General features: G+C 39.8%; 1 protein-coding gene across 2 annotated transcripts; it reads right to left on the bottom strand.

Annotated features, from left to right (window-relative positions):
• Positions 1-259: 259 nt before the first annotated feature.
• On the bottom strand, positions 260-11,511 carry figla (folliculogenesis specific bHLH transcription factor). Of its 2 annotated transcripts, none has more exons than XR_004632563.1 (6): positions 11,175-11,511; positions 8,349-8,495; positions 8,143-8,232; positions 4,593-4,745; positions 2,727-2,837; positions 260-432 (listed from the first exon to the last, which is right to left on the bottom strand). XR_004632563.1 is itself a non-coding variant. In XM_034692937.1 (6 exons), exons 1-5 carry the CDS (start codon positions 11,373-11,375, stop codon positions 2,820-2,822), a joined length of 609 nt encoding a protein of 202 aa, XP_034548828.1. In that variant the 5' UTR covers positions 11,376-11,511; the 3' UTR covers positions 260-432; positions 2,775-2,819. The 2 variants fall into 2 exon arrangements, 1 of the variants encoding a protein (XP_034548828.1); XM_034692937.1 differs by having other exon boundaries at positions 2,775-2,837.
• Between the last annotated feature and the right edge of the window lie 134 nt (positions 11,512-11,645).

The following is an 11,645-nucleotide window of genomic DNA, read 5'->3' as shown; positions in this document are numbered from 1 at the left end:
AAAATCCAGATTCTTTCTTCTATTGATGTAAAAATAACCTAACTTATTTCAAAGGAACATCTCTTTTTACTGAAATGGTACAAATATATCTATTTTGATACTTTGAATGGTTAGGTTGTGATGGTGAGGTAAAAATTGCCCAAAAGTGAATTCATATCTACCAAACAATAAGTTGTTTTAGTTCAATCTCAGCGCTAATATTGACCTAGACAATCTGAAGCCCTTTTAAAGCAAAAATAAAAAGATAATAACAATCAAGAAGTCTTACAGCTTTTATTTAATGGCTGCCAAGGATCCTGCTTGTTGAATGAAAATAAAAGCACACATATATCGACTCAAACACAAAATGTAAATTTCTAAAGCGAAATTAAATAAGATGGGTAAAATTGTATTTTCTTCAAGAAAGATCCTTTTCTTCAAACCATTGGGCTCCTAAAACAGAAAACAGAAATGTTGTATTAAAAATAACACAGCTTTGAAACAATCACAATATTCAGAGGCTTGATAGAAACGACCCGTCTGAAGTCCTGTCCTCCCATCACCAAAACACTCCACTGGTGTAAATGTATTTACTACCCACACACATACACACAGCTCCATTAGATCTGGTCACAGGTGCAGAGAGCACACTACAAATTCTAGCCAACAGTGGTCAGGGTAACTTAAAACGTATGACCAGAAGAGGGCGCTGCTGCAGAGCGTATCAAGTCAGTGGGGAGAAAAAACAAAGAATAAAAAAAGTCCATTATGATGAAAACATCAGTGTTTGTGTGCTGGGCCTTTAGGTTTAAGAGGTTACTGTGTAGCAGCAGGGATATACCAGGTTTAATATTTAATATATTATGACTTTATCCTATGAATGACAAAGAACCTTTAAAAACTGAACAAAGAAAAAACAGAAATGAGTCTGAAGACTCAAAGACACAATCCTCTCAGCACTTCTTCGTTCTCTTTCCTTAGCCAGTCTGAATGAAGCAAATCAGAGTATCAACAGCCATTCATATCAGTCAGATCACGAACTCATACATTTTTTTAGGAGTGATAAGTACTTTAAGCCTCCTTTTCTTTCCTTTTTTTCTATTTACTTGGACTGGTTCTCGTGTCGGAAATAGGAAATGGGTTCAGTTGGGTCACTCGATACTTTAAAACGCACCTTTTCCTGAGATGCCCATCAAGAAGGTGCTTTGTCTCTCTAAGTGAAATCACAAGATCCAGGTGATAGGCTGCAGCGGTGATGTGATGAGGACACTGACCAGGATAACTACGACGAGACTCAACCACTGATGTACCCATGAACTCTGGAGAATCAGTCCTTATCTTTTAAATCTAACCCAACCGAACAAAATAAGAAAATTGAACTCACAGACGAAGCTTAGGCTCGCCACTTGCTGCCAGAACAACCCGGAAGACCAGCCAGCAGGTGAGCTTACCCAGTCTCCTGTTTTCCATTAATGAGAACCAGTCCCTTCTCTTCAACCTCTATCCCGTTTCCATAGTTCACTCTTCAGGTTAGGACTGACATTAAACTTAAATTTTTACCTCTTCTCGGAGCGGTCCGTAACACTTATCATCCAAAAATTACAAACTCAAGGGCTTTCTTTCACGACAAACACTGAAGATTGATTGCATCTGTATGAGGTAGACTAGACTACTGCAGTAGTCTATATACCAGAAACCCCCAAATCCACTATCCAGTGACTACAATACATTTTGATTCAGCTGAGTTCTCTCCACAACTACAAAGTCTGAGCACACTGCACCTGTTCTCAGAACCCTCCATTGGTTACCTCCAGGTCTCAACTAGGATTGATTTTAAAATGATTATGCATGTGTACAAAGCTCTACATGGCTTATCTTCTCAGCATACAAAAAACATGCTAATCAACAGCAGCTGGAGCTCTCTGAGTCCACCGGCAGGGCTGCCTTCAGCAGCTAGAGAAACACGGTTTAGGGAGGAGACGGGTCCCAACACTGAGCGCTGTGAAAAGAAGATTAAATTATTTCCTTTTTCAACGGTTTATGCCTGAGCTTTAATTGTGTGTGTGTTTGTGTGTGGTTCATAAACAATGCAACATGGGAACGTGTGTATCTCTACGTGTAGTTGTTGTGTATGTATATGTGCGTATGTTTATATGACTATGAACACATGTATGCAAGTATATGCCCGTGTGTATTTACAAATGTTTACATGTGCATATATCCATGCTCTGCATCCTCTGAATAGTTCTTTTCTTTATTTGTTCCCTTGTGATGTGTTTATCTTTGCTTAATGTAAAGCATGTTGTGCTGTGTATAAAATACCCTTCATAAATAAAGTTTGACTCGATTTGAATAAAGTAACTCAGAGCAGCTCCACAACTGAAAACTTTGAGTTTTCTATTTAAGAGTGAGTGAAATCAGAGTTCAGGGTTAGTCTCAGTTTGTTAAGAGATCTATCTGACAGCCTGAAGACCTCAAAGCATTTCATGCTCTGCTTTTTTGTTCTGTCAGTTGAAGGATTGATCAACATGACCATCATCTTTCAGACCACAAGGGGGCAACATTTGTATACCGAGTAGACCGATGTCCAAATTAGGTTCAGTGACATCACTTGCCAGACTATCTCTATTACATTGATTCCTTAAATGCCAACAGAGAGTGAAGCAACCATCATTATGACACTGTGATGTAGTAACTCTAAATCAAATCTGTAGCATATTGACTTCAGTAATCTGGATAATCCTCGCTTTTTTTCTGTGCTTGCTGATTGATATTTATGCATAAAAAAAAAACACCTGGCAGACTTCCAGTATTGGTCCAAGGTATGCGCTCTTGACAACTCAGAGGGGTTGAGACATCTGTGGAATGAAGAAAAAGGTGAACAGTTCAGAGTTCTTGTTCCAATAAGATTTCTTTCTGAATCAGAAGTGTAAAACTCATAAATCTAACCCTATAAAACATTTTCCATAACATCTTTGTGCTCAAGATGAAACTTCACAGATTATCAGAGTGTACCTTGACTAACTGCTTTGTGGTTTCTACAAAAAGGTCAAAACCTGAACAAGCTCGTCAAGCCAATTTTGTGAAAAGGCATAATGGCACAAGTGTGTGAACTGTGGATACACAGAGCCTTGTCCCACTCGAAACCTCTTCACCTTGAATTTTCCAATCAGATGACAAGACAATTGTGGGGCAGTTTCAATGTATCACATGTTACAGCTACTCTGAAGACAATCAAAAGCTTTGTGTTGATTGGCAGTTTTAATCTGTTCCTGCAAGATAATTTCAGGAGTTAAACACAGGTCTGATTGCCTCCTGGTTGAAGGGTTTATGTTCGGGTAGGCTGCCTGTCATCCGTTCGAAAAAGGTTTTACCTCTTGTCTATAATTGATCAGAAATTTGCATTTACTCGTCCCATCTCTGAAGGATGTAATTAAGTAAGCTCTCACCGAACAAAACAAACATGATTAATTTCATCCATTATTTCTCTGTTGAAGAATGGGCTGTAAATCCATTTGTACATTTCTCTCATTCACATAAAGGAGCTCTTGTTATGTTTGCAATCCATTTAGCTATTTTACAAAGAATATTATGAGATTTCTGAACCCATCAACCCTCATGTAGGAGGATATTACACAGCTAGTCTAAGTGTACATAACACATCTTTACAAATACGCTGAGATATATGGAAATTACATTTTGAAAAGGTGCCTGAAATGAGCTTCCCATGCTGTGATTGACATTTTAGGTTCAAATCAAATGTAAAGTGGAGTGAAGGCCAATTCAGCTGAGAGTACAGGTGACAGTGGTGAGTGGTGAATGGGGCTCCAGTGACAAAACGGATGGCAGCGTGGTAAATGACATCCAGTTTGTGAAGGACAGTGTTATAGGCAGAACATTTGGAGTGCTGTCATCTTAACCAGAAGCTGTTTAGCAGTGTGTAAAGGAGGATTTGTTACGATAGAGAAAACCAATATGGGATCTGAGAGGATCTGATAGAGATAGAGACTTTTAAATGTAAACTAAAAATGTATTTACTCAGTCCAGCTTTTATGTAGGGTTTAACAATTTTATTACTTACTTTTTACTGTTATATTGATTTAAATGTTGCTTTATTGTTTTACTAATTTTAACAGTTTATCTTATATTTGTATTTATTTATTCATTCATTCATTTATTTGTATTTATCTACTCAGTTTTATTGACATTTTTAGCCCTAATTTTTATTTTCAACTCTTATGCTTAAAAATGTATTATTTTAACTATTTATATTCTTAATATTAATTTGATGCTTTAACTTTTTTTAATTACACATATTTTATTGTTGTTGGTATGCATTAGTCTCTTTTTTAAAATCAATTTTTTTTTTTTTGATGTCTTGCCATTATTTTATTTCTGCTTCTTTCTTGTTTTCAATCGCTGTAAAGCACTTTGGGTTGCATTTGACTTGTATAAAAGGTGCTATATAAATAAAGCTTGATTGATTGATTGATTGATTGATTGATTGATTGATTGATTATTGAGCAGTGTAGTTAAAGTCAGAATTATATCTGGAGAGTTGCTGATAAAACCGAACATGACTTTTAGCACAATCTAAAAGAGGGCTGAGTTACCGCGCTCTGATCAGAGGCTACTTGGATGATGAACTGGTACGAGGGCATCACACAATGTTGCAACACCAGTCTGCTCATGTCTCCACCCTCTGGTACTGGTTCTGGGGGCAAAGTGAACCCATCATCCATGTGCTCCTCCGTCATGTTCAGCAACTGTCAGGGAGAAGCATCTAATTAAAATGGTATCACGGCAGACATACTTGGCTTCAGGCATGAAAATGGAATGAAAATGAGCAAGAGCAGAAAAAAAGAAAAAACAGTGTACAGCCTGTTGACACATTTTTACAACGGACATACAGTTAAAAGCTTTATATGTATTCAAAGAGCTCAAAATGTTCCACAGTTTTATCTCCATTTACGCCAAAGACTGCTGCTCTCTTCATTTTTATGCCACATCCAGTCAAGTTAATTTAATCCAAAAGGCACCAAATCACAACAGAAGTAATCTCAGAGCACATTTGCATTCAGAGAACAGAGCTGCACTACAAAGCCCAAGTGGTATATGACCAGAGGGCAAAACTGAAGGGATTACTACACATGCTTCATTATGTGACAGTGTTGACCTCAACATAGTTCATGAAATCAAGGTTGCACCAATTAGTATCATGATTCATGTGTCTAATGTGTTTAAAGAAGTTCTACCATGTGCAGCTGTCAAGTTGAAGTAATTAATATTATCCCTATTAAAAGACTGTCCCTCGTCTCCTTGCAGCCCGAAGACTGGATGTACAGAGCGTCGGTGTCAGGTAGTATACCTAACTACTGATTCAGTGAAGACATTTTTTATTTGCCGAAAGAGGTCAGCTTTTAGACAAACATTTTATGTTTGCACTGTGGGGGTTTTGCATAGACCCTGAGAGAGATCAAAAACATGGGTGACATCTTCAAAGGAGGGACAACTAGCAACAATTTGAATACATCAAATCTCAAAGTTGCTTATAAAAAATAGTGCTGAATGTCACCCATATCATGTTTGATACAACGCTATGGGTCAAACCCATAGACTGTATAAATAATGGACGTAGTATCAGTGATGTCACCCATCTGTTCCTGAGCACTGCTTTGAAGCCAGGCGGCGGCGGCAGCGGCGGCAGCGGCGGCAGCAGTACTGGAAATGCGGAACTCAACCAGGCACCATAGGGTGCATCTCAAAGCTGTAAACTGCAGTCTCCTCACTCATCGCTCCTCGGCCGAACCGAAAGTAATTACTGATACGCCATTTTAACTTGTGTCCCAAAGCTCTAAACGGTGCTGGAGGAGAGAGGAGCGAGGAGCAAGGAGCGAGGAGACTGATCGGAGGAGGATAATCAAGGAAACACGAGAGCAGACTTTGCGGAAGTCTTTTCTCTGACAGACACGCCCCCTTATCGAATATCACTCACTGATTGGAAGCTGCAGCGGCTCGGACTTCACGAAACTTAACATCAGCTGAAAACAGTCCCTGCGCTGAAACAGACCTGAAACATCCGTCGGTTTCTGAACAGTCTGTCTGTGATGAGCTGAGATTAAAAAGTGTTTGATGTGAGTTTTAAACACAAAATACTGAACGCAAAATCAGAAATTCAATATAACAGAAGGTGGATTATGTTATATCTGATTGTTTATTTCAGATTTACTGTCTAATGAAATAGAGTCTAATATCATAGATAGAATATATATCAATGATCAGTTATTCCTCCTGTTAGTTTCCCCATTTGTTCTCGTTTTCTTCATGAAGAGAAGTCTGACAGTAAAGTTTGTCTGTTAGTAAAAACACTTGTTATATTTCCTGTCAGGTTAATAAAGTTTCATATGAGGCTGATCATTAATGAGCACAGGGTTTGAAAAGAGTTGCATGGTTTCTATTTTCCCTTAAAGTAAATAAATAATTTAATAATGAGGGATTTTACCGGTGAATCGATCCGGGATGTTTCAGGACAGAATAAACAGAGCAGATTCTCTTCATGTGCAGGTGTGTTAAACAGGTAATCACAGAAACAGAGCTCTGTTACTGTTTATATTTATCAGAGTTATTACAATGAACATGTGTGCAGACACAAACAGCTGTTAAAGCGTTGCTTCACGTGACGCTCCGGAGGAGAGAATGTCTCATTTCTCTAAATGCAAATGTCCTCTCTCCTCTCTCCTCTGGTTTCATTTCCATGCATCTCTGGTGGGCGGGATTAAGACGCAAGGAAACGACTCGAGGAAACGACTCGAGGAAACGACTCGAGGAAACGACTCGAGGAAACGACTCGAGGAAACGACTCGAGGAAACGACTCGAGGAAACGACTCGAGGAAACGACTCGAGGAAACGACTCGAGGAAACGACGCAAGAAAACGACGCAAGGATGGACGTTAAGAGCTTTGAAATGCACCCATAGTGTGACGTAAAGAGGCGGGGTTTGAGCCTCCTAGCCAACAGCTCTGTGTTCCTGTCCGGGAGTCAAGTCAGTCATGTCCTTATTTGGGCAAAAACTCTTAATCTTAATATTTTCTGAACCGTCGCGTTAGAAGAAAAATCCTCCCCCGTGGAGTGTGTGCCGATAGAGAAATGAGCGACGTAGAGCCAAGACGTTTTTTGAACCAGGCTGTAAACATGTTTATTAATGCTGCAAAGATAGTCTTTTTTGAATTGGTGTGTATGTGGTTTCCGGTGTTTCTGCAGCCAGCCTCAAGCGGATTCTCCATGAATTGCAGTTTATAACACTTCCACATGGGCTTCATATTTTGAGACTGGAGGTTGCAGCTTGGTCAAACCTAGCCATCACTTGGATGGTGAGTAAAACACTGTATGTGGCTTTCGGGCGCCCCATTGTCGACACCTGTAGTGTAGGTTTGTTTTGGGGATGTCAACAATGAATCGACCATTGATTGATTGATTGTTAAGAACTTACTCGAACACACTTCTTTGTTTCAATTTTCTATCATGTGGAACAAACATCATGTGGTCTCATATTTCGTTCAGCTTGCAGGGAGGTGTTTTACGTTTAAACCATGTTTTGAGGTGAATCAATTACTAAAAGGTGTTGCTCACAGCGGTGCTGTTGATGCTCCCGGCTGACACCTGACCACCTCCACATGCTTATTTTTCTAAATAAGAACGAGTAGACAGAAAACCTGACACTGTGAGTCTGAAATATGTTTCTGTTCAGGTCTCTTGTTGAAGTCTGAGCCTTCATTTTTATGACTGTGTGTCCGTGGAGATTATGAGCCTGCTGCACACGTTGATATTCTGCGTGTTTAATATTTTGAGCACCTCAAAACGATCTGTAGTTATTCAATACTGTCAGTTGTATACATTGTGTCGTGAAGGAAAATTTGATTCAGGGGAAAAAATGCATTTGGTATTGTTTTTGACATGGAAAACGTTTCCTTTTTTTATGATAATCGACAATTTATCGTTAACATTTCCAAAGATCAATCACGAAAAATATTTGAAATTTACATCCCTAGTTTGTTTGAATGAAAGTCATATTGTTGCTGAAACACAGGGATGCCAAGCTACTAAGGCTCAACTGTGTCATCCTGCGTCACCCTGCAAAGTTGAAAAAACAAACAAACACTCACGTCATCCATCCTCCACAGGTCACTACCGAAGCCTTCAGTCTGGCCATAAGTGATTGCATTCTTTAGGAAATCAGTCCCACTGCCATTATCCTGAGAAGAAGAAAATGACACTCATTAGAATTTACAATAAAGTGGAAGTGCTGTCCTTGGATGACAGCAGAGGGCATGTTTTCATTTAATAGAGTCCCGATGAATGCAGTTCTCACACTATCAGCATCCTGCAGAACTGCAACAAGCAATCTAATGTATTCAGTCGCAGCTTTAAGTGTGTCCACTTTACTTGGTTTCCGATCTGGTCGCATCAGTGGAACCATGCGCTTTAAGCGTGAGAACATGGTGTTCAAGTTCCTGATCTGCACAGGAGAAAAAAGCATCATGCAAAATCATTTCAGAAGTTAGACAGACATGACTTAAAGTTTAAACTGAGCAGAAACTTTTGGGAGAACAACAATCCTTGATTTGACTTATCCTTCTCAACAGTCCACAAACCCTACTGTCACTATACTGTCGTTGTTTTCCAGGAAACTCTGACCCAGGCGTACGTACATTTTAGAGGCAAGGGGAAATTGGCGACGCAGTTGGTGAGAGGGAGAACTGAAGTCAGATTATATTTTGATGCCATTTACACATTTCATTCATTGAATAACAACATTAACAGACCAGCATCACCATAATCACTAAAATCTGCATATTCTATTTGAATGTGTGTCTGTGGTGAGTCTTTTCCAATAAGCTGTCATTAAAAGATAAAAGCTTGTCTTAAAGTTCATCAAATATTTCATCAGCTTTGTCTCACCGTCACATTTATACATACGGAGCACGAGGAGCGCAGAGACATGGCCCCGGCTGCCTCACACACTGATCACATCTTCCTCACCTGCATGTGTTTACTGTGTTAATGAGGGAAGTGTGGAGTAAAGCCATGCCAAGTTCTCACAGTTATTATCTTACATATCATCATTATCAGACAGAGTGCAGGCCAGGCTGCCCGTGATGAAACCAACACATTAAAACTTATATTCACGGATCAAACTTCTGTCAGATAATATCAGAGAGGAGATCTCTGAAGGACGTGAGCTCTCTGTAATGTGAAATAAAAAGTGTGTGTCCTGTAAACATGAAACACTGCAGTGAGACCCGTGCGTAATGATGAATGATGGATGCTCTGGCTCTGCTGACGGATACATGAATGCTGCAGCGACGTGGAGTCCCTCCATATTATTATTTTTTATTTGTATTTCTTTTGTTTCCCTCCTTCTGTAAGAAACAAGTGCTCTCTGACCTCTGCTTCATTCACGAGGACCACGGTTTGTGTGTCAGAAACTTTATCCTCTCCGTCTTCCTCTCTGTTGTTGATGTGATTCACAGTGAGAACCTCTGATCTTCCAGCTCATTTGTATGCATGTTCATTCATAAGGTGCTTTGCATTGACCGTATATGGTTGAATGTGGGCGTGAAAAGGGCAGAATAAGAGGCTGAACTACGTGTTTACTTTTCCACAGAGATTCAGAGCGTGTTATGTTAATCTACAGCTGATACATGTTGCTGTTTATCATACAGACATGATTACATGAAGAATAGAGAGGAGGAGATGAAATACACGGCCGATGTGCGGCCGATGTCCGGGATCCCGGAAGTGATATAAATGCGGGAAAGACAAAGCCGCCGAGCGGACCAATCACAGGGCTTGCGGTCCGCGTCGGCTCTACGCCTAGTTACATTTTGGAGGAGGTGCACGTCAGCTACGTGCGTAGGCCTTGGCGTAGGTACGGGAGCTACGCGGACCCCCGGCGTAGGGTACGCCGTTGATTCAACGCAGAAGTATAAATCAGCCTAGTAGGCTGATTTGACTAGGCTGAGTCTTACTTTCATTCACTTTAAAGTTGAACACAGGGTTCATTTCTTTAAATCTAGACTTGCTGAGTTTTATAAAGAGGTAGAGGATAAATGGTGTTCAAGTTCAAAATGTCATTTAAGCCATATGTTCTTTCTCTATCCACACTTACCAAACTTTTGGTCTGGGTACTTTGATACTATGCCAGTCGTCATGGGTTTACACTTACAACCTTGCCCACTAATAGCCATTTTTGGGACTCCAGATGAGTCAGATAATTTCAGTTCTGTTCAAAAGTAGGTCATCAACTTTACCTCACTGCTAGCTAGAGGCGGTTTACTTTTACATTGGAAGTCCCTCAATCCTCTATCTGTTGCAGTGGTTCCAGGACACAGTCTCCTGTCTAAAACTTGAGAAAATCGAATACACTCTTAGAGGAAACACTCAGTTCTTTCACAAATAGCATCCCTTTCTATCACACGTGACGTTGGAGATCTGCAGACTCTGCCAGACTGAGAGGTGTCTTATTTTCTTTCATACTTATTGTAATTCCACATTTGTGTGCGTTATGTCTGCTGCTGAGTTTGGCTGGGGAGGAAGGGGTAATTTTTTTTATTTCTGAGACGTGTCTATTTGTATTATAATTATGCAGGTGATTCTGTATTTGTGGTCCTCTACAGGTATATAATTATGCACATGTATGCACCTTGTTTCTCGTTTTTTCCCCTCAACATTCTCCACACAATACTCCATAATGACAAAGTGAAAAATGTTTTGTAGAAATGTTTGCAAATTAATTAAAAATAAAACACTCAAATATCTCATGTGCATGGTAAATAAATAAATGCTATTCATTCCTGTGTGCACACATGCCACCCCTGATTTTGTATTTATTTATTTTTATTTTACCTTTATTTTCACAGGTAAAAAATGTTTGAGAACCAGTTCTGAGTGAGTGGATGAGTGAGTTAGTGCCCATATGACCCTCATTGACGTGACTTGACACTCCACTGTGGGCCAAGGCCGACTACTTCACACAGTATTACTCAGTAACTGTCGTTTAGCATGAGCTAAGCTTTATAACAGAACAATTGAAGAGCATTATGACAGCAAATGTTAACTGAAGTGTTGTCAATCTTGTAGTTAAACTATCAATTCCTCCTCGGTTCACTCAATATAATTTCCAACCAACACTCACTCTCAGTCGCTCCTTTGCGTTGACCAATTCCCTTTTTTTCACGGTTTCATTGAAGTCCTCCGCGACGAAGTACAAGCCATCCTTCCCTCGTTTGAACTTTTCCACGTTGCTGTACAAAGGGAGCGCAGACTCACCCGTCAGCCGCTTCAATATATCGCTCATTAATTCCTCCTCTGGTACCTTCATTCTGACGAGAAACATATGTTGAACTTGAAAGCCAGTTCGATTTTACATTTTCATGTAAGCCGAGTCTTGTCATGTAATTGTGTAAGACGGGAGAAGAGCTCAACCGACTGCACACCTGTGCTGGCTGTTTAATTAAGTCCCTGCGGTAACTTGGAGCTGCATCATACAGGTGAATTCAGGTGTCACACACTTTTTCAAGCCTGTTCAAATGTAGAAACGATTTTCATTAGTCATTATTAAAATAAAATAAAAAAGTATCATTTTAATACCCAACCTCGTGCTTTA

The sequence above is a fragment of the Notolabrus celidotus genome, chromosome 9, assembly GCF_009762535.1.
Source record: "Notolabrus celidotus isolate fNotCel1 chromosome 9, fNotCel1.pri, whole genome shotgun sequence".
Taxonomy (NCBI): Eukaryota; Metazoa; Chordata; class Actinopteri; order Labriformes; family Labridae; genus Notolabrus; species Notolabrus celidotus.
This window is presented reverse-complemented; position numbering and strand designations above follow the sequence as displayed.